Source organism: Podarcis filfolensis (genome assembly GCF_964270895.1).
Source record: "Podarcis filfolensis genome assembly, chromosome: 6".
Classification (NCBI taxonomy): Eukaryota; Metazoa; Chordata; class Lepidosauria; order Squamata; family Lacertidae; genus Podarcis; species Podarcis filfolensis.
In genome coordinates this window covers 7,370,956-7,391,124 of record NC_139609.1, presented here as the reverse complement: position 1 = coordinate 7,391,124, position 20,169 = coordinate 7,370,956, and the positions used below count along the sequence as shown (strand labels likewise).

The following is a 20,169-nucleotide window of genomic DNA, read 5'->3' as shown; positions in this document are numbered from 1 at the left end:
ACTTGTGTTCCTCTAGCCAGGATATGTCAGCACTCTGTGCATCTGAATGGTGAGAGCCCTTTTCACTGTTTATTGGTTTATTTAATGACTAGCACTCCAGAATCCTTATCCTGTGGATAAACAGGAAATTAGAAGAGGAACCATGCACTTGTCTGAGCTGTGGCAAACCTGGTCATTGTGATGGAATTGTGCCCGAAGTACCATTGTCTTTGACTGCCATTTCTCTCTCCTCTGATCTAGGTCACAAACTGACAGCTTCCACTGGTCAGAGAGAAGTGGTACAAACAATACATCTCCCAAACCTCCCCACCAACCACCAATCCTCTACCCAGAAACCTGGGCAACTTTCGTACACAAGCCGCACAAATGAAGGTATCTAGAATCCATTCCGGATATTTCACATATTCAATTTTCTTTTGTGAAAGAAGAAAACATGGGGTTTTTTTGTGTAAATTATTCCAGAATGCTAGCTGATTTCTCTTTCCTGCAACTTTTGCTTTTCCCAAACAAGAGAGTTTATTAATTGTGCATATAACATTGCACCATTCTGCTTGGTCTCTTTTCCACAACCTTGGATCTGCTCTAAGCGCCTTTGGGTACAAATCTGGTCTCTATTCTGTCTTTCTGCCTGAGCATGCATTTTAATTAGAATAACTTCTGCTCTCTCCGTGCTTGTTAGCATTCTCTTTTGGAAAGCAGGTGTCACTTGTTCTCTCTTTATGTATATCCCCTGACTCATGCCAAAGAGACAATGTTTCCAACAACCACCTTGCCTGGAATTGATCATCACTTTCATCACAAATGTATCTCTCTCTAGCTTAGGGGTTAGCAACTGGCAGCTCCTGGGCTGAATCTTGCCCCTGTGCTTGACCCCCACACTCTGTTGTCAACCCTCAAGTGAGCCAAGGATGTGGCAGTGTGTAGTGATAGGAAATGGCCTTCTGACCTGCCAGCCCCTCAGCCTCCCTCATGACAACCTCTAGTATTTTGTGTGTTTTTTTGAAAGTATTTTTATTAAAGATTTCTTGGTTTACAAAAGCATGTGCAATGTCTGTTTTTCAAGTTAGATTTTTTACAAATCAGTTTCATTTGTTGAGACATTAGTATTACATTAGGAAGAAAAGGGGGGAGAGGTGGAGGGGGAATGGTGAGTGGGAGTGGGGTCGGGTGGCGATGTTTCTATTTTACTTAATGTATGTGTGGGGTTTTGTGTCAGCGTCGCTTGTGCAGGTTCTCTTTGCTATTCGCTTGTGTTCCTCTGGTATTGAGAGAGGCTGGGGGTCGGCCTAGGATGTGGTTGTTCATTTGTGATTCATTGTGGTGAACTTTGTTTTCATGTGTGAGTAGGGTGGATAGATGTTTTGGATCGGGTTAGCCATATTGATTCGTATGCTGTTGGCGGATTCTTGTCATTGCCTTGTTGGGCTGTGTATGTGATAAAGGGGAGCCATACCGCAGTGAAGGCATCTTCTTCTATTTGTCCCTGTGCCAGTTTCATTTTATTGGTTAATTTTTCTAGTAAGGCTATTTCCCATACTATTTGTTACCCTTTGTCCATGCTTACACCTGACAGGTCTCTCCATTGTCTAGTTATGTTGTTTCTGGTTGTTTAGAGTAGGTGGGTTATGAGTTCTTTGTGATGTGAGTGGGCATTATTGTCTTGGGAGATGTTTAGTAGGGCCAGTTCTGGGGTTATTTCTAATACTTGCTTAGTTATTTTGCATATTTCTGTTGTCCAGAATAGTTGGATTTTGGGGTATTCCCACCACATGTGGAAGTATGTGCCTGTGGAGGTGCACCCTCTCCAGAATTTTGGTGAGGTTCCTCGGCGTATTAGCGCTAATTACCACCTGTAGGTGAGTTTTAGAGTGAGTTCTTTCCTTTTCATTGATATGGACTTAAAAGGGTTTTAGACCACATTCTGGTCCACTGAGTGGGGTTAATCTCATAGCTTATGTCGTCCTCCCATTTTTTTTTTATTACATCTAGGGGGTTCATGGGGTTTTGGAGTAGTATTTTGTATACGGCAGATGACAACCTCTAGGTGTTGACAACAGCTTCTAGTTGCTGACCAAGGCTCTCCTGAGTTTGCATGCGAACATGTTCTGCTTCTTTTTTCTTTTAAAAAATATATTCCATTTCTCAAACATTTGCTTTTTCATGTGAGCAATTACCTGAGTCTGTATAACAGCCATTGGCCTAACCCGCTTGCAAACTTTTTGACAAAGGATGGAATTCAATGTTGCACTATAATCATAGAATCGTAGAGTTGGAAGGGATCTTGAGAGTCATCTAGTTCAACCCCCTGCAATGCAGGAATCTCAGCTAAAGCATCCCTGACAGATGGCCATCCAACCTTAAAAATTTCCAAGGAAGGAGAGTCCACTACCTCCCAAGGGAGTCTGTTCCACTGTCAAACAGCATAATCTCTGGAAGCATTTCAGCTTGCCAGAGGGTCATTCCACATCAGTTCAATGCAGTCATGTCAACCACTGTCTCAGATTTTGGTGAAACTTGGTGTACACCCTTCCCTTATGGTTGAAAGAAACCCCCTTAAATTTTTCCCCTCTATCTCAAACGGTTTTAATTTTATAGCACTTCAAAGTTTCGTGAAATCTGCATTTCTGTCCCTCTTGAGATCCTCGGACTTGTGTACATTTTTATTTGCCTCCATAGCCAATGATCAGATCTCTTTGAAATTCTACACAGAGCTCAAAAACGTGATGATGATTTCAGGAAAAAATACACCAGCACTCAAAAGATTTTATAAATGCCTAAAAAAAATTATAAATGTAGTTTTTTGGTGCAAAAACTAGGTTTCAGCATGTGGGCATGATGGAATCAAAAGGTTTTGATGGTGAAAATTATTGCAAAGACATGCGCTTTCTTGACAAAGAATGAAATTTATGGGGGGTTTTATGTCTTGTAACAAAATTGTACATTTTTGGGACATTGTAGGGGGGGAAGATGGTTACTGGGTACAACTTTCCTACAATCCATAGTGTGATAGAAAGAATTAATGAAACCTTTGGTTTTTTGCGTTGATTTGATGTGGAATGACCCCAGAGAGAACAATCACTCCGTCCTCTTCACCTGCCACACACCCTTCTGGAGGTTCTCTCCATTTCCCCAGAGCCAATTGCAAGGGTGGGGGGTGGGGATGGTGAAAGCCCCATTGCTAGGGCTGCCATACGTCTGGGTTTTGCTCTGAGAATCGTTCAGCCAAATGGCGTCCAGGTGGATTTTTTTGTTCCCCCAAAAAAGCTCAACAACAACGTGCACATTTTCACTTTGGGGAATATGGCAACCCTACCCATTGCATAAGCTGATGAGGCTCCTTAGGTGAATCCTGCCCACATTATTGAAATGGAATGATCTGTGATCTACAGTAGCTACTAGACTGCAATGTGTCTCAAGGTGACAGTACACTTCTGAGTGTACATGCATAAAATGGCACTTTTCTTTACTTAATGAGATTTCATGGTTTCACTGGCAGATACTGTGGAATTTAGAAAGTGTACTAGATGCATGTGGGGGCCAGGATTTTGGTGACAATGAAAACAATGTGGTTATGATATCAAATAAAATGCATTTTCTAGGCTATAGGAAAAGGCAAATTTTGAAGCAAATGTTTCTAAAATCTTTGGGTGGGGAATGACACAAGACTCTCTCACAGAGGCCAGCAACCTAAGGCCCATGGGCCGGAAGCAGCCCATGAGGATCACTTAACCAGCCCACGAGCCGCTCCTGAACCAAGCTACCCACTCAGTGAGTCCCCGCACGCAGTGCTAAACCAGCGCAGCATGGTGTGGGGACTCTCTTCTGCGGCTCCGGAAATCGCTTCTGCGCATGCCCAGATGCCAGAAATCACTTCTGCGCATGTCTGTGGTGCCGGAAATCGCTTCTGCACATGCCCAGACTTCGAAAATCGCTTCTGCGCAGGTGTGATTTTCAGCGTCTGGGCATTCGCAGAACTGATTACGGTGCCGTGGACATGCGCAGATGCAATTTCCAGCATCGCGCTGCATTTTTCCAGCCCATGAAGGATCTCCGCGGGAGTGATCCAGCCCATGCCCGGTAAGCCTTGCCGACCCCTGCTCTCTCACTACCAAGACCAGCTCTGACTTCAGGTAAACGGGCCAACTGTCCGTCAGGCTACTGGTCTTGGGGTGCATTGTGTGAAAGACGCACAAAACCCCTCTGGAAAAACTTAACCAAGCTGAGTTAAATTGTTTCGGATTTTCTCTAAAATTCCCATAGACGTTTCACCGAAACCGGATCCTTCAGTTTTGTATAAAACAGTCACTTTGGGAGAAATTCAATGGCACCAAACAGACCATTCATAGGCAGCCAGGCAAGGGGCTGTTTCAAACGAAATGACTAGCTGTTGCATTTTTATTCCACAGTGCTCAGCCCACACAATCACTCTTGCAGCGAGTTACAGTAACATGATTCAGTCTGCATGAGGACCATCAGACTCTATGTGCATTTATTTACTTGGTCTGCTGAAGCCTTATGTGAACGGCACCAGATTGCAGAGAGATGCCATCGCAGCAGAATAGCTCATTTGTCGATCAGAAACATGTAACCACAGTGAAATGCTGAAATGCTGGTCTTGAGTTCAAGGAGTAGCACAGCCCTTTACTCTCTTGCCTTCCCCATCTTGCCAGTGGGCTGTTCTGAAAGTATGATTTGAGTTAAATTGTAATAGGAAGCCACCCCCCTTGGAGATTCCCAGACTGAAAGGCTCTCATCATCATCTACCCATTTCTATCATGTTTTGCTTAAACCAATTTTAAATTTATTTTAATTCCAAAATAAATTTATTACCACAGCTGTGAAAATAAAAACTAATTTGTCATGCTCCAATACATTTCCATGACCTTTTCAAATACCTTGATTCCCACCACTGCCCAATGAATTTTTTAAAAACATGCAAACAAATACAAATGTGATGTTTCTCCACCCATAACTGGTAATTTCCATTTGAACTGACGTGTTCCATTTTTATTTTGCCAAGTGTAAAATTGATAATCTCCCCCACCCCCAGACTGACATTTTCCCTAGATAAAACAGAATACCTGTTCACTTGAGGTCAGCCATTGAAACCTCTAAACGTTTGTTGCATATAAATGTTGTTTGATAGATGAATGACGTGCAGAAAGCAGCAAAACACACTTTTAAAAAAAATCAAACTGCAACGTTGCTGTCTCCCTGTTCATTTTTCACTTAGCTTATACTGACAATGACTTTTTTATATATATAAAAAAACACCATTTCTTTCTTGACTTGTAACAAGAACACAAACTGGATCGTGCTACACTGATGCCAACCGCACTCTCAGAGTCCATCCTCGCTTTGAGTCCATGGGGACTTTATGTGAAGAACAGGACTGGGGCTGTGCAGAAACCTTTCATGTCACTAAGGACCCTGAAGAGCATGCTGTCACATTCAAGATGCCCAAATTCCCCCTCAAAACCCTTTGCCTGTCTCCCTCAGACACACACACACCCCTCATGTTGTGCTTGGACCCCTGGCCCAGCCCCAGACTCACCCCAACCCCTTAGGAGGAGAGGTAACACAAGGCCTGGCAAGAACGCATCCTGTGGAGGAGTGCTTGCCTAGCAAGTAATTGAAAATATATTATTTCTATTCCAAATGCCACCAAATCTTTATTAAAACATGCTGCTATTTTGATAAGTCACTGTTGTCCAGGCTGCATTTTTCATTTGAAATTGTGTTGATCAGAATTTGTTGTCCTGCATAATTGTTGTCAGCGGTCCCGAGGTTGCTTTTTTTGAAAAAAAAAAAGGAATTGCATTGAAAAATAAACGGATAAAATAGAAGCAAATGAATGAATTCATTTCTTGATATTCATTTCCCTCGCAGCTTTGAACTGAATGCATCAAATAACTTTAGTCTCCAGAGAGGGTAGTCCAATCTCTCAGAGACGAAACACTAATAATTATTCTCTACAGTAACCTTGCTGAGGCGCAAATGGTTGGTATTTGTAGTTATTTACAGCAGCACAGGCCACAGGAACCAAGAAACAAGGGCTTTGTTTCCCAGCAGAAAGGGGAAGGCACCAATCTGAGCACTTAGCTGCTCTGCTACCTCCCGGCTGGGGGAGCACAGCCACCACGCCTGCAGTTCGGCACCATCATTAAGAACTATGTTCTTTCTTGCTGCCTACCTCACCCAAGGGAGTCTGCCAAGCCTTTAAGCACAGTTACATGATCAGATTCCTATAGGAGTTGTATTGCATACTTATAATGGAATTATTTCACTTCAATACACGTACTACCGCAGTTCATGGCGGGGGGGAGGAAGAGATGTGAAGGGACAGGAAGAGTTTGATGGGGGTTGCTGAGAAGCCTTATTTTAGATAATTACCGAATGTGTCTGCCCTCAGAAGACTTGCTTTGTCAGGAGCCTAATCGCTGTTTCTAACTTGTATACCTTGCTAGTTCCCCCATGGCTGATGTTATGACAGCCCCTGCATGGCTGTACAGATCATGCCATATGGCTAAGTCACAAAAGAGGGGGGGGAGCCTACCCAAATGCAGGTGTTCATCCGATTCTATTTTTATTCATCTTCAGCAGCAGCAACAAACCTAAAAGAACATTGGAACAGTGTCTTGCAGCTGAATATAGTTGTGGAGATTGACAGTGGTTTTCTAACTGACCTGATGTCATGAAACTGCCCTGCAAGTTAAGAGGAGGTGGCCAGGACACACCCAGGTTGCCAACAGAGAAGATGTGGCTTAGGAGGCACCACACAGACCTGATGATCCAGCAGCACACATCTGGAGAGGAGTTGACCAGGGAGCACAACCAGACACAAATCAAGGGTCCAGCTGGAGCTCCCTCAGCAGTCAGCCCCACCACCTGCCATGAGCCTACATTTACTCAGTCCTTCTTGCCTGAGCACCTGCAAAGAAACCAACAGAGCACTGAATGAGTGCCATGTTCTAAGCTAGATGTCAGGAGTCCAGTCCCCGGCTTGAGTGAGCGTAGTTAATTAAAAAGGATGATTTATCGTCAAAAGAAACAGATAGCTCTGGACGGCTTTAACACAGCCTCCACCATCATCAATCAATATGACCCTTCTGAAGACTGCTTCCGGCGTGACCAGAAGCAACTGAACTTTTGCTTCATACGCCTTTTGTTTTGCTTCCTATCTTGCAGCCCTCCCATTCGTTGAGACCTCGGACTGAGTGGGTCAGCTCCCTCCTCTTCCCCATTCTCTGAGAGCCTGTCTCTTAACTCTTTCCCGCCTGTTTGTGCTTCTGGCCGTGCTTTGACCGCATTCTAGCTTGCTCCCCGCCATTCCCTTATCAGCCAGCATTCCAAGGGGCGGGGGAATTGGCACTAGACAATGTTCATCCTGCATGGCAGTTAACCCTCTCTGTTCTTGGCTGTTTTCTTCAGTTGGCAACAACCTTTCCCTGGGAGCTGGCTCATTCATGACACTAGAGCATATACAATTTAAAGAGGTGAACCTTACTAAAGGGAGACAGGGGTCACTTCATACATCAGAGCCTGGTCACCTTGGCTCTGGAAGTTGTCAAAGCACACTGTCAGTCGAAGATCTGGCAAACGTTCTGGAACTTATATCCTGCAAATGTTTCCCTTGAGGGTTTTTTTTTCTGCATCACCATCCCATTTTTATCCAGCTAAAATTTCCATTGCCTGAAACTTTCTCCCTGTCCTGTCCATCTCTGGTCTGTCCCACAGGCCCCCCAAAACACAACAGATGTAAGAGGTTCGACAGAAGCATACCATCCCATGATGTATATAGTATTTCACTTTTCCCTCTGTTGCCTCTGGTGCAACAGGTTTTGGGAGGTTTTTGAAATCCAAAAGCACGCGAAATTTACCAGAATTAAAAGTAAGATAAATGTACACCTCACGGGTTGTGATCCTTTCCTCAAGAAAGAAAAAGAAAAATCCTTAACTTTCCTAAAGAGAAAAAGTTATTAGTCTGTGAAACAAAACAAAAAAAGGAAAGTTGCCCTGCCCACTCACACATACAAAGAGACAGCAAGAAGAAAACAAATAAATTATTCCAATTTTCAAGTTTTTTCACCTAGCAATCTGGAGGTACTTCTTATTCACTGCAGGCAACCACGCAATGAGTTATGCGAGCCTGCTGTCCACACTGACATCACTTGGGAAAAGGAGGCAGAAGTGGTTTAACATGATGCTACTGTACCAAAAACTAGGGAAGTCACAGGCAGGAAAACACTTCAGCTCACTTGTTTCAGCTTCAGCTCACTTGTTAAAGTAATGCCTGAGGATGTACCAAACCCCCACAACTCATGCACATCATACAATTTAATATAGAAGCACTGAAGGGAATAGATGTAATACTGTGAAAAAAGTAGAAACAAGCTCACTTGTTCACTAAATTGAAACCCCACAGGTCCACTACCCTTGGTATCGCAAGATTGCCACGACAGTGCTTGGACTAAAATTGTTAACCAAAAGCTTTACTTTTCTGGTTTATTACCACAACAGTTATTAACAGTGGGCTTCAGTAAAGCAAACAATTTAATTAGACAGTGCCTATATGATATCGAGTGACAGAACAATTTGGCCACAATAAGGAAATGTGGCCATAATTATGATTATTTTCTACCTAGTCATTTTGACACTTTGGCACTCTATTTGCAAAATTTAACAATTCCCAAATAGTAACGAGCTTTCATTTTTGCAAGATTGAGTATGCTGTACGTACTTGAGGGTCGATTTCAAAAAATTCCACTGGAAAAACGGTTATGTCCCTGTGGAGGTGGCAGTATTGAGTCAGTGGCTCACATGCTTCTGGCTTGCAATCTTTATAAAGATTTGAGGAGTGAGGCTATTACCCCTCTACTATTGTCCATGTCGGCTGACTCAACCATTGCTACTGTGTCCTTTCTTTTAGCAGATCAAGATGATCAGGTGACAGCAAAAACTGCAAGGTTTTTAGTGGGGGCAATTAGAATAAGATCTATTATTGGATTATTGGTGTAAACCTCCAAAATGTACTTTGTATAATTAAGTTTTTACCTCTATCTTCAGTACGTTTTATTTTATTTTATTGTTATGGCTAGTGGCTGATGCAAATAAATATTCTTCTGATTCTGATTCTCACTTGCAGTGGGCATATGCTAAACAAGGTGAACTGGGCAAGACCTACGCTATATAGGAGATGGAGTGAAAACACCATAATAATGGCAAACCGAAGACATCACAATGTAGATTAAATGGAAGATCTAATTTATCTTCAGAGTCGTTCCTTGCAGGTTTTACTCACATTGTACAGCACTGTAGTCCATCCTTCCATGGTGATGCACTGGAAGACAGTCAACACAGCAAAGAGGATGTTGTCAAACTGGGTGATCCCGTCGTTGGGACCAATCCACTCTCTGCACTCATAACCTGCAGGGCATCCCTGCACCCCGCAGGGATGAGGCGGGTCCAACTCTTGCAATTCACCTGAAATCACACACAGGTTAAACCAATAGGACACAGGTGAAGCAATGAAAAGCAAAAGGAATGTCCCCAAGAGCAGGGAAGACCCACAGTATTGTATAACCTTTATTGCAACCAGCCCAAATGAATGAATGAATTTTATTATTACAGTCACAGACCAGTTCCGGCTCACTTACAATATCAGGAAAATCATAAAACACAAGAGGAATACATTGAACTGCAATTGGGTATAACAGAGACAATACAGATACAGCGGCAGTTAAAAATATATATTAAATCTTGATCACTAAAATATAACCTAAAATTGTCATTTAAAAGCTTAATCATTTTGGTAGCACAGCTTGTTCCCTAAGTTTTATGGCAGTTGCACAGAATTTGGTCACCCTTAGCGTGATCTCTAGATCCTTGTCCTCTACCAGGAGTTTTCGACATTGAAGTTCGGACCCATTTGGAGATTTTTGTATAACAGAAGTGATAAATACAGAGCGTATATCCCCATAGAAACGGCAGTGTAACAAGACATGAGAGACAGTTTCTACCTCCATCAAGCTGCAGGGGCAGACTCATTCCACGTACGGTTTACCCTCGAATCTGCCCTGCAATAAGGCAGATGGCAGCACGTTGAATCTAGTGAGGGTAAATGACCGTCTGTATTTGGGTATTTGTAATTTTGACAAATAATTTGCTGGGGTAAATCCTCTCCCATTATCTTTTATTGCTGGGTGTTTATTCATCTCGCTCACGTGGCATTGCAGTTCCACATCCAACCCAAATGTTACAGTGCTGTGGGCATGTTTCTGAGTTCTCCAGAATTCTTCATCTGTCAAGATACGGAATGAAACAACAAAAAGGAGGGGGCCATCTCACACACACACACACACACACACACACACACACACACACCACACCTCTTGTTTCACTGGACAACTGATGAAAAGTTATAGGGAATTCAAAAAAAACTTGCTCACAGCTCTGTGACCTTTGGTTTGCCCCATAAAAAGGTTGTCGCGTTGTAGCTTTCCTGCAGCAAGAATTTCCATGGGAGCACAGTGCATCTCTGTGTGGTTGGCACACATGGATACTCACTGCATCCTCTCTCTTTAGGAGGCTGGGCCTCCCCAGCACCAGAATTTGGCTCTCATTGTGCATTATCCCCAACTGCAATGCACCCAGGAGGACTCTTGGGGTGGGTGAGTTAAAACTGCCCAATTGCTCCTAGAGACTTCCAGTTCCTTATGGGAGGCACTAAGTATTGACCCTCCTCACACGGTCTCACCATTGTGTTCCAGTTACTTTCCCCAAAGAGCTCAGTGGGTGCAACTGAGAGCTGAGCCAACAACTAGCCAACTAGCTTCACCCAACATCCCCTTGGGTTCAGGTTCTTTGCCACATTTGAGCGGGGCACTAGAGTGTTGCAAATTCTATATTACACACACACACACCCTGCACAAAATGTGAGGATTCAGCAGAGTAAGTGATTTATGCTTCTGAATCTGTGCATTTAAAATATCCGTTCTCATAACCCCCTTGCCTTAGAAACCCAAAACCTTACAACCACAGCTGCCATCTGGCAGTGATTTGGTTTTCAACAGTATTCTGGTTTCCACTTGGTGGTGCTGGGTGGGGAGGTGTTTCAACAACTCAGGATCTTTCCATTTCTCCCCTACCCTTTCATCACAAAATGATTCAGTTAGTGTTTGTGTCCTGAAGTTATCAGGGCTGCCTTGCAAACACCCATGCACCTCACTGCAAAACACCCACAACTCCCAAAGCAAAATCCTCTCCTGTGTAGTCGTTTTTGGTGTTGGGAAATCTGGCATAAAACTCCAAACTGTGTGTGCATGCATATGTTTTAGGGTGAGGTCAACAAAGAGTAAGGATATTTCCGTGAGGATTTCAATTTGATGAACTTTTATTTGGTTTTGCTCCAATTATCTTCCACTTGGACTACTGCAATGCTCTCTGCATGGGGCTACCTTTGACGGTGACCCAGAAACTTCAACTAACACAGAATGCAGCAGTGAGACTGGAGTCTGGGAGCGGCCACTTAGACCACATAACACCGGTCTTGAAAGACCTACATTGGCTCCCAGTACGTTTCCGAGCACAATTCAAAGTGTTGGTGCTGACCTTTAAAGCCCTAAATGGCCTCGGTCCAGTATACCTGAAGGAGCGTCTCCACCTCCATCATTCAGCTGAGGTCCAGCTCTGAAGGCCTTCTGGCAGTTCCCTCACTGTGAAAAGTGAGGTTACAGGGAACCAGGCAGAGGACCTTTTCGGCAGTGGAACACCCTCCCATCAGATGTCAAGGAAATAAACAACTATCTGACTTTTAGTAGACATTTGAAGGCAGCCCTGTTTAGGGAAGTTTTAAATGTTTAATCTTTTATTGTATATTTAATATTCTGTTGGGAGCCGTCCAGAGTGGCTAGGGAAACCGAGCCAGATGGGCGGGGTATAAATAATAAGTTGTTATTTTTATTATTATTGCTGGCAATGTTTCTATCGTTATCTTCCTTGAGCCTTTTAGGGTGAGAGGTCTGGGGAAGGGGCACCAGCTCCTGGGGGCCAAGCCCTTTTGCCCCCCGGCAACATTTTTGGGGTGGGGGCCACTTCCCCCCCAATGTCCAAAAAGCACAGAGGTGAGCATGGTGCGACTCCAGTGGCCAATTCCTTCACCTCCTCCTCCTGTTGTGGTAGGAAAGGAAAATCGAAGCAGCCTCCTGCCAGCAGCGGCACCAAGATGCAACGGAGGAGGAGCCACATCCCATGGGGCGAATCGGTGCCATGGTGGCCACCCTAGAAGCCCCTGATGGTTTCCTGTGTTTGCCATGGCAGCACTTGAGAAGTCAAAGGCTAGAACTAAGCTGGAAAAGGAGAGGGGATATGTGACGTTCCTCACCTGAATTGTTTACGTAGCAAGCCCGGTGAAGCTTTCCGCTGTAGAACTCCAGGCCAATGATTGCAAACATCAGGATGGCGAAAAAGAGGAGGAGACCAATCTGCAGGAGAGGCACCATTGCCTTCATAATGGATTTGAGCACAATCTGTAAACCTTGATGAAGAGAAAGGGGGAGAATGCAATTAAAAATAGAAGTACCATTGCCAGATGCGGTCGGGACAATGTTCCTCTCCTACAAGTAGGAGATTGGGAGGGAGGGAGGGAGGGAAGGAGAAGGAGAAGGAGAAGGAGAAGAGGGAAGAAGAGCCATTACAATATTAAGAATACAATATAAGGCTTATCTACACTTCCCCTTTGCCCTGCACTTTCCAGGCATAGTTCCATGCTTTAAAACTCCATGTCTTTTGCACAGAGCTTTCCCCAAGTTCAGGTTTTCTGCATATTGCCATTTGCTTCAATCCAGCTTTAAAGAGTGTGGGATTTTTTTGCTGGAAAAGCTCCGGAGCAAAAATAAAGGGTGCTCAGGGACAGAGCTTTAAAGGGCAGACCATGCCCAGAAAGAGCAGTGGAAAAGGTAGTGTGAATAAGCCCAAAGACTGAAGCGGTTACAAAAAATCTTATCTGGAAAGCTGGCTACTACAATGCTAAAGTCCGAGGGAAGCGAAGTAAAGTAGGTGCTGGTCTGGCAGCACATCACAGAATTGGTAGAAATGGGACAATCATTAGCAAAAGGAAGGGCTGTCCACCAGAACCACCCTTAAGAGCATCTTATGGGATGCAGGAGGCAATGGATGTACCATGCAACAAAGGTATTTGCACAAGAGAAAGCTGCTTGTGCAAGACACAAGATTTACCCACTTTGGAAGAATGGCAGATGAAGGTGATGGACTATATGGGATTGGCAGAAATGACTGGCAGAATCCGAGACCAGGGAGAAGAGTCGGTGGAAGAAGATTGGAAGAAATTTAAAGATTATCTACAGAAATATTGTAAAATTAACGAATGTTAGAATGATGTTGGATAGAAATTAAGTGGTTTCCAGCTGTAATGCTTTAAGAGAATATGAAAAAAGGGTTATAAATAGGTAAAAACATAATGGTAAGGATTTGCTGAACCAACAATTTGAGGTGGAATACAAAAAAGGGAGGTATGAGGAGGTCTGGGAAACAGGCTAAAGGAAAATAAGCAATGGAAAATTTGTGTGTTTTTAATTATTTTTATTTTGTATTTTTGTTATTTTTTTTTCATTTTATTGTAATACTTTAAAAAATCTTAATAAATATCTTATAAAAAAAAGAGAGAGAGAAAGATGCTTGTGCAAACAAGCCAGGCAGGGTCACAATCCTCAGGTTGTCTTGCAGACTGCTGACTCAGCGGTGGTTTTATAAATTATGGAATTCAAAGCACGCCCATGAAAACTCTGACCTGGCTGGAGAGTTCAGCAAACAACACCAGCCTGCTCATTCACTTGCTGGCTTCTGCAACTGCCTCCCCCATGTATTCACTTCCCCCAGCCCACTGGAGCTGGTAGCAATGTCTTGACCACTAAGGCGTGGCACTCCCCTGCTTTCCAAGATTTCTGAGGAAGTGGATCAAGGCATGGTGAAGTTCTTGCCGCTTGACAGGGTAATACACACCACCGGGCTCATGAGGTGATGATATGCACACTCCGGACAAACGAAGATAGCATTCTCAGCATGGTATCTCCAGAGGCAGGCCTGATAAAGTGTGTTTGCTGTATGCTCCACCCCCATGTCTCTCAGACTTCATCCCTGAACTAGTTGGCATAGGCAGTGTGGGAGCCCACCTAATCTTCAGCCAGGATTATTTTTCTGGCCCGCCAGGCGGCATTTCCTGCATAGCGTGTTCTCCCCTAAATGAGAGCACGGGTTAGGGTGGGGTCTACCCGGCCAAACCTCTGTTGCCAGGCAGGTTAAATGGTTAGTGCCTGAAGCAACGATTGGTTGACCGGGTTGCTGGGTCAAATTGTATGTTGCAAATTGGGTGGGTGGGACCAAAGGTTTTAAATATTGGAGCAATTAGCCTTTTCCTTTCTCTTTCGCTGAGTGCATCGGATCGCCTGCCCGCCCTGTGTTCCGGTTGACCTTGCTTTGCCTGTCATGGGGTTGTCTGCCTTGGTTCAGGGGCCTAGTAGGAATTTTGCCATTTGGCTGATTGGCTGGTGCCATCTGGTTTTTGCCTACTACGTAGCAATTTGTCACAACTTGTAAGGTTGCGGTTAGGCATTGGTTATAAAAATTGGTGGAGGAGGGGTCAGGATAGGCTGGGCCTGCCCCTCCAATGGTGGTGGAAGGGAATTCCGTTAAAGGAATCCTGGGGCTTGCCATGATTTTGTCCAATCCCTGAAATGGGACCAGGGCCGGCAAGCCTTGGGGAGCTGGTTGGGTGAGCGGTGAGGGACTGACGCTCAGCTCAACTGATCCCCAATATTGTTATCCCTTCACTTGCTTCCGAGGGAGTTCAGATAGTCAGTTCTGTCCCAGGCAGGGGGACAGATAGTCATAACCAATGCCTAAGCAACCACTCACAGAATTTGTAATTTCAATAAAGTTGTGGCCCAAACTTTTATGCCAAAAACCTTAAACTAAAATTATGTGTGATGTGTGAATTATTTTTGAGGGGTGGCTTGGGGACTTCCACACGCAACCATTAAGCTCCTGCCCACCAGGCTCCTCCGAGGGGCTCAGGCTCATGAGAACTGGCAACCCAGTTTTTAGCAATCACCCCATATGCAACACCCCAGAATGTGTGAACCTGGGACTTTCTTGCACAGCATCTCCTGCAGCAATTCCCCCTGGCTGCGTAAGGCGCTTCTGTGAACAGCACAGTGGGATACGAAGGATTCACGCTGTAAACACCAGTGCTGCTCAGCGAGGAAGCAGGAGGGGGGAGGGAGGGAGGGATGGGGAGAAACCAGATGCTTACTAGGAATGCCTGAGACAAGCTTCAAGGGTCTGAGCACTCGCACTGCCCGCAGCGTCCTTAGGTCCACATGGGTGTTGAAGTGGGTCCCTGCTGTGGCGAGGATGCTGGAGACAAACAAGAAGAAAAGTTACTAAACATAGATCTCGGGCAATGCACATATGCCTGCCTGCCTGCTTGCTTGCAGGAGGGGGCGTTCCGCACACCAGGCACCTGACAGCCGGAACTGGTGCACCTTACCCTCCGCTGTGAGTCAACAGCCATTTCTCGGTCTAAACTTAGCATCCTTAAGCTGAGCAGCAATTAAAAGATGCACACTGGTGCCGAGATTCACATTTTCCAGCTCAGCCTGATCCAGCCAGACTTGCATTCGTACCAGCACTCACGGGCTCGACCGGTTCCTCTGCACGAGGGGGGACTTGAACTGGGAGATGGGGGGCATGGACGGTGTGACCCCCCAGGCCTCAGAGCTCTCTCCAGGAAAAGAGAGGAACAGGGCTGTGCTCCCCCTGTTCCGCAAAGCCTCTGGCATTACCTGTCTTCATCCCAAGCCAAGGCAGAGCTTAAGTACCCATTGTGACTGCATCTGATCATAATGATGATTTTTTAAAAAGATATTTTAGGCTGGCCTCTCTCTTCCCCTTCTCTCTGTATACTCCCTCTGCTGTCTCCCCAACTGTTAAAATGTAGGGTCAAATGCACACCGCATTCTTTGCACTCTTAAAAAAAAAAAAAAAACCCTGAAAAGCAGCTGCGGGAAGTACAACTTTCAATTCTGTATTTTAACAAAGGGGGGGTGGAACTGTTACGAAAAAGGAGCAATGCTGCTGAGTGCTCCAGATGGCTGGAAAGCCAAACAGGATGTTGGTGTTTTGGGACTGTACCGTGGGAAGAAGGGACAGTCTATTATGTGCACTGAGCACCGGATGTTAGCTCAGAGTGTCACATGACCCTGTACTGGAAGTACATGGGTGGAGTTATTCTCTCTCTGCTGTGGCTGTAAAGAGGGTGCAGACATGTTGTTCTCTGCACTGAGGAAAGACAGAAATAAAGGCATGTAAATACATTTCTGTCTGTCTCTTTCCCCTCCCTGGGGATGGCAGGGAGTGAGGGAGGAGGAGTGGCTGTGTTCTTCTCACGTTTGAAGAAGGATCGGCCGATAAAGACCTCGCCTTGTCTTGCCGGGAGTCACTGACGGGGGAGGCCAACAAGGAATCAAGCCGGGCACCTGGAGAGTACCAAATGCCTCTGAATGACAAGGCTTGATATCAACATATGGTAGCAGAGGCTGCTGGTTATCTGATCCATGGGAATCAGCATGAGAGGTGAGAGGTTGATGGATCGTGTGCCATCCTCTGCACCAAGGAAAGAAGATAACGTCTGCAATTGCAGCCAGAAGCTGAACAGACGGCTGGCCCCAAGAGGGGGTGTTTTCCAAGCGACGGAGCCCCAAAAAGGTATGCTGAATATCGGGCTAAAAGTGTGAATGCAGATTGATTTATTCTCTGGTTCACGAGAGCTGCGTTTGAAAAAAAAAAAAAAAACAGCTCTGAGAGGAAAGGCTTGCATACCAGAAATTCTTGCGGCGAGATAAGGATGAGAGGTATGCACAGTTGCTAAGCAACGACAGTCAGGGCAGTGGAAAACTACTGACACCTGGGGCTGGCTCAGTCAGAGCCGGGAAAGCGAAAGTTGTTTTGACTTTGTAACAGCTTGGAGATTGCCTGCCTGAGAGACAGGCAGAAAAACAGCTCAAAGGAGCTTTTGGATTTTAACTGGCTCGAGAGTGGAGAGCTGAGGCTTGGATTCAAAATGGATGCCAAGGACAGGGGGAGGGAAGAACGGAGTTCTAATTCCCCCACTGATGTTGCTACTGGAGAGAATGCTGTAGCTTTGAACGTTGTCCGATGCTACAATTGCAGACAGGCTGGGCATCTTCAGCGGAGCTGCAAGAAGCCATGCCAGCCGAAAGGAGTGAAGGGCCGCTCAGCAAAGCCTGAGGCAGCAGGCAAAAGTCATACCAAGCCTATGGTGGAACCTGCAAGGGCTTTGATGGCGAAAGGAACCACGCCAGATGTTGGGAACGCGTTTATTATCGACACTGCAGCGACGGTTCATATGTCCCCACACAGAGGACTCTTTTCATCGTTTAAGAAGCAAAGCTTCGCTGTGACACAGGCCAACGGTCAGGAGCTGGAAGCGACCGGAAAAGGGACTGTCTATCTTAAGAGTCTGAACTTGACAATAAACAATGTTTACTTGGTTCCTGAACTGAAGTTCAATCTGCTGAGTGTTTCGCAGATTGCAAAGAAAGGACTGAGATTGTCCTACGATGCTGAGAGCTGCGAGATCTTCAAAGATGGAGAGTTATATCTTTCTGCCAGACAGAAAGGTGGACTGTATTTGTTGGACTTTGACCAAAGTGATTACATGGAATGTAATTCTGAGTCTAACATGATTTCTCTTGCAGGTGTGACCAAAACGAGCGCCAAGAAGGTGGCCAGGGTCGACAGAGCATTTCAGCGGGTGTATGCTGATGTGATTGGTCCTCTAGAACCATCTAGAGGCAATGCAAGATTTTATCTTGTGTGTGTGGATCATTTCTCTAACTTTGTCTGGGTTTATGTGTTAAAGAGGCCACAGGAAGCCTTGGAAAGGTTTCAGGAATTTTGTGACAAGGTTAAAGATATGCATGATGCTAACATTGATTGTCTTTTGACAGATGAGAAGCAGATTTTTCTTTTACAGGATTTCCAGAGGTTCCTGCAGAAGAAGGGGATCAGACACAAGATTGCTGTTTCAGCGGAAGCGTGGAACAGGGGTGTTTGTGTAAAAGTGAACAAAGAATTGCAAAAGGGAATGAATGCGCAATTGCTTAGTTCACATCTGCCACATGAGTTCTGGGCGGAGTCACTCATGTCGTTTTGTCATGCATGGGTGAGAAAGGTTTCGAAAGAGTTGGGAAGTTCTCCTTTTGAGAAACTGTTCCAGAGAAAACCTTCTGTTGCCCATTTCAAGGTTTTTGGGTCTCATGTGAGGACAGAAGCTCCAGGTGGAGTAAAGAATGCCAGAGGCATTTTTGTGGGATATGAAAAGGGTCTCTACAGAGTAATTTTGTCTGAATCTGGTCAGGTGATTCTCACAAAAGTTCTAGAGAGTGCTCCTGAACAGGAGAGAGTGATAGTACACACATTTCCCACAGAGGACGATTCAGATGATGATGATGATTTCACAGAGTACAGTGGTACTGAGAGCGACAGTGATAGCTCAGAGAGCTCTGTTGTCACAGTCATTGAGAGGAAATCTCACACAATGGATAGACCTTCACAGGTGAAGGATGAACCACTGTTCGCTATTGGAACTGGTTCTCCTAAGAGTCCTGAGGCTGAACCAGTGAGCAGAGAGGATCAGCACCTCTTGCGCAGGTCTGAGAGAGTCACAAAGGGTGAACCACCCAAAAGGTACTCAGAAGAGTATGCTAATTTAGCTGTTGCATGTGTTGCTGTTGTAAACAACCGAGGACAGGTTGGAGCTGTGTCTAAGTCAGAGACAAAGACACAACAGAGAGTTGCTAGCCAAGGTAATGCAGATGCACTCATTCCTTGGAAGCCAGACAACCAGAGAGGTACACTGGGAAAACCAGTGGCGGGTAGTTCCAAGGGTGGAACTGAAACAACAGGGGAGTGTTATGTGTATAACAACTGTTTGTTTTCTTCTCTGGATCACGCTTTGCTTGCCGCAACATGCATTGATTCCTTTGGGGGAGGTTGTTACGAAAAAGGAGCAATGCTGCTGAGTGCTCCAGATGGCTGGAAAGCCAAACAGGATGTTGATGTTTTGGGACTGTACCGTGGGAAGAAGGGACAGTCTATTATGTGCACTGAGCACCGGATGTTAGCTCAGAGTGTCACATGACCCTGTACTGGAAGTACATGGGTGGAGTTATTCTCTCTCTGCTGTGGCTGTAAAGAGGGTGCAGACATGTTGTTCTCTGCACTGAGGAAAGACAGAAATAAAGGCATGTAAATACATTTCTGTCTGTCTCTTTCCCCTCCCTGGGGATGGCAGGGAGTGAGGGAGGAGGAGTGGCTGTGTTCTTCTCACGTTTGAAGAAGGATCGGCCGATAAAGACCTCGCCTTGTCTTGCCGGGAGTCGCTGACGGGGGAGGCCAACAAGGAATCAAGCCGGGCACCTGGAGAGTGCCAAATGCCTCTGAATGACAAGGCTTGATATCAACAGGAACAACTGCTGAGAAACTATGAGCCCTAGAGTTTTGTTTTATGTAGTTGATTCATGAAGTCTCATCCTCCTTTTCAAGAAAACCAAACAAACCCAGAGCAATTCGCGAGCCACGTGTCATAGAATAGAACACAATTTAGCACCTTATTAGAAGACTCCAAAAGCCTCAAAATATTTCAAAACACTGCCGAAACCAAGTTTTGACAAATATAAAATTATCAAAACCAGCCAGAGACGTTGGTTTGGCACTCACAACTAATTAGCTGCTGAAGTTTACAACAAAGAGGTAGGCCTCTAAGATAGGGGACTCTAAGGTTAGTTTCAAACCTGAAAGTGATGGAGCTGTTCTGATGCCCAGAGAATCACATCCCGCAATTGTGGGGCCACCACTGAAAAGGCCCTTGTGTCTGTGTCCTTGCCACTCTCACTTCCTTTATCAGGCAGGCATCTCAATAGAGTTTCTGGGGCAGGTCAAAGGGTACAGGCAGCCGTGCGGGAATAGCCTCAAAAAAAAATCCCCATCTTATTTGTGGGCAGAGAAATTCACAAAATTTCTCTAGGGAGGGAGAAATCACCCCACAGTTTCTCAGGGGTGGGGCTCATT

At 45.2% G+C, this 20,169-nt stretch overlaps 1 protein-coding gene across 3 annotated transcripts in view; it reads right to left on the bottom strand.

Annotated features, from left to right (window-relative positions):
* Positions 1–20,169, bottom strand: part of CACNA1E (calcium voltage-gated channel subunit alpha1 E) — a 494,249-nt gene that overhangs the window by 215,448 nt on the left and 258,632 nt on the right. For all 3 annotated transcript variants that reach the window (XM_083621522.1, XM_083621521.1, XM_083621523.1), the window contains exons 6-8: positions 15,329–15,432; positions 12,383–12,535; positions 9,302–9,483 (exon numbers count right to left, since the gene is read on the bottom strand). In XM_083621522.1, coding sequence (XP_083477648.1) covers positions 9,302–9,483; positions 12,383–12,535; positions 15,329–15,432 — 439 coding nt within the window. The remainder of the gene's footprint in view (positions 1–9,301; positions 9,484–12,382; positions 12,536–15,328; positions 15,433–20,169) is intronic.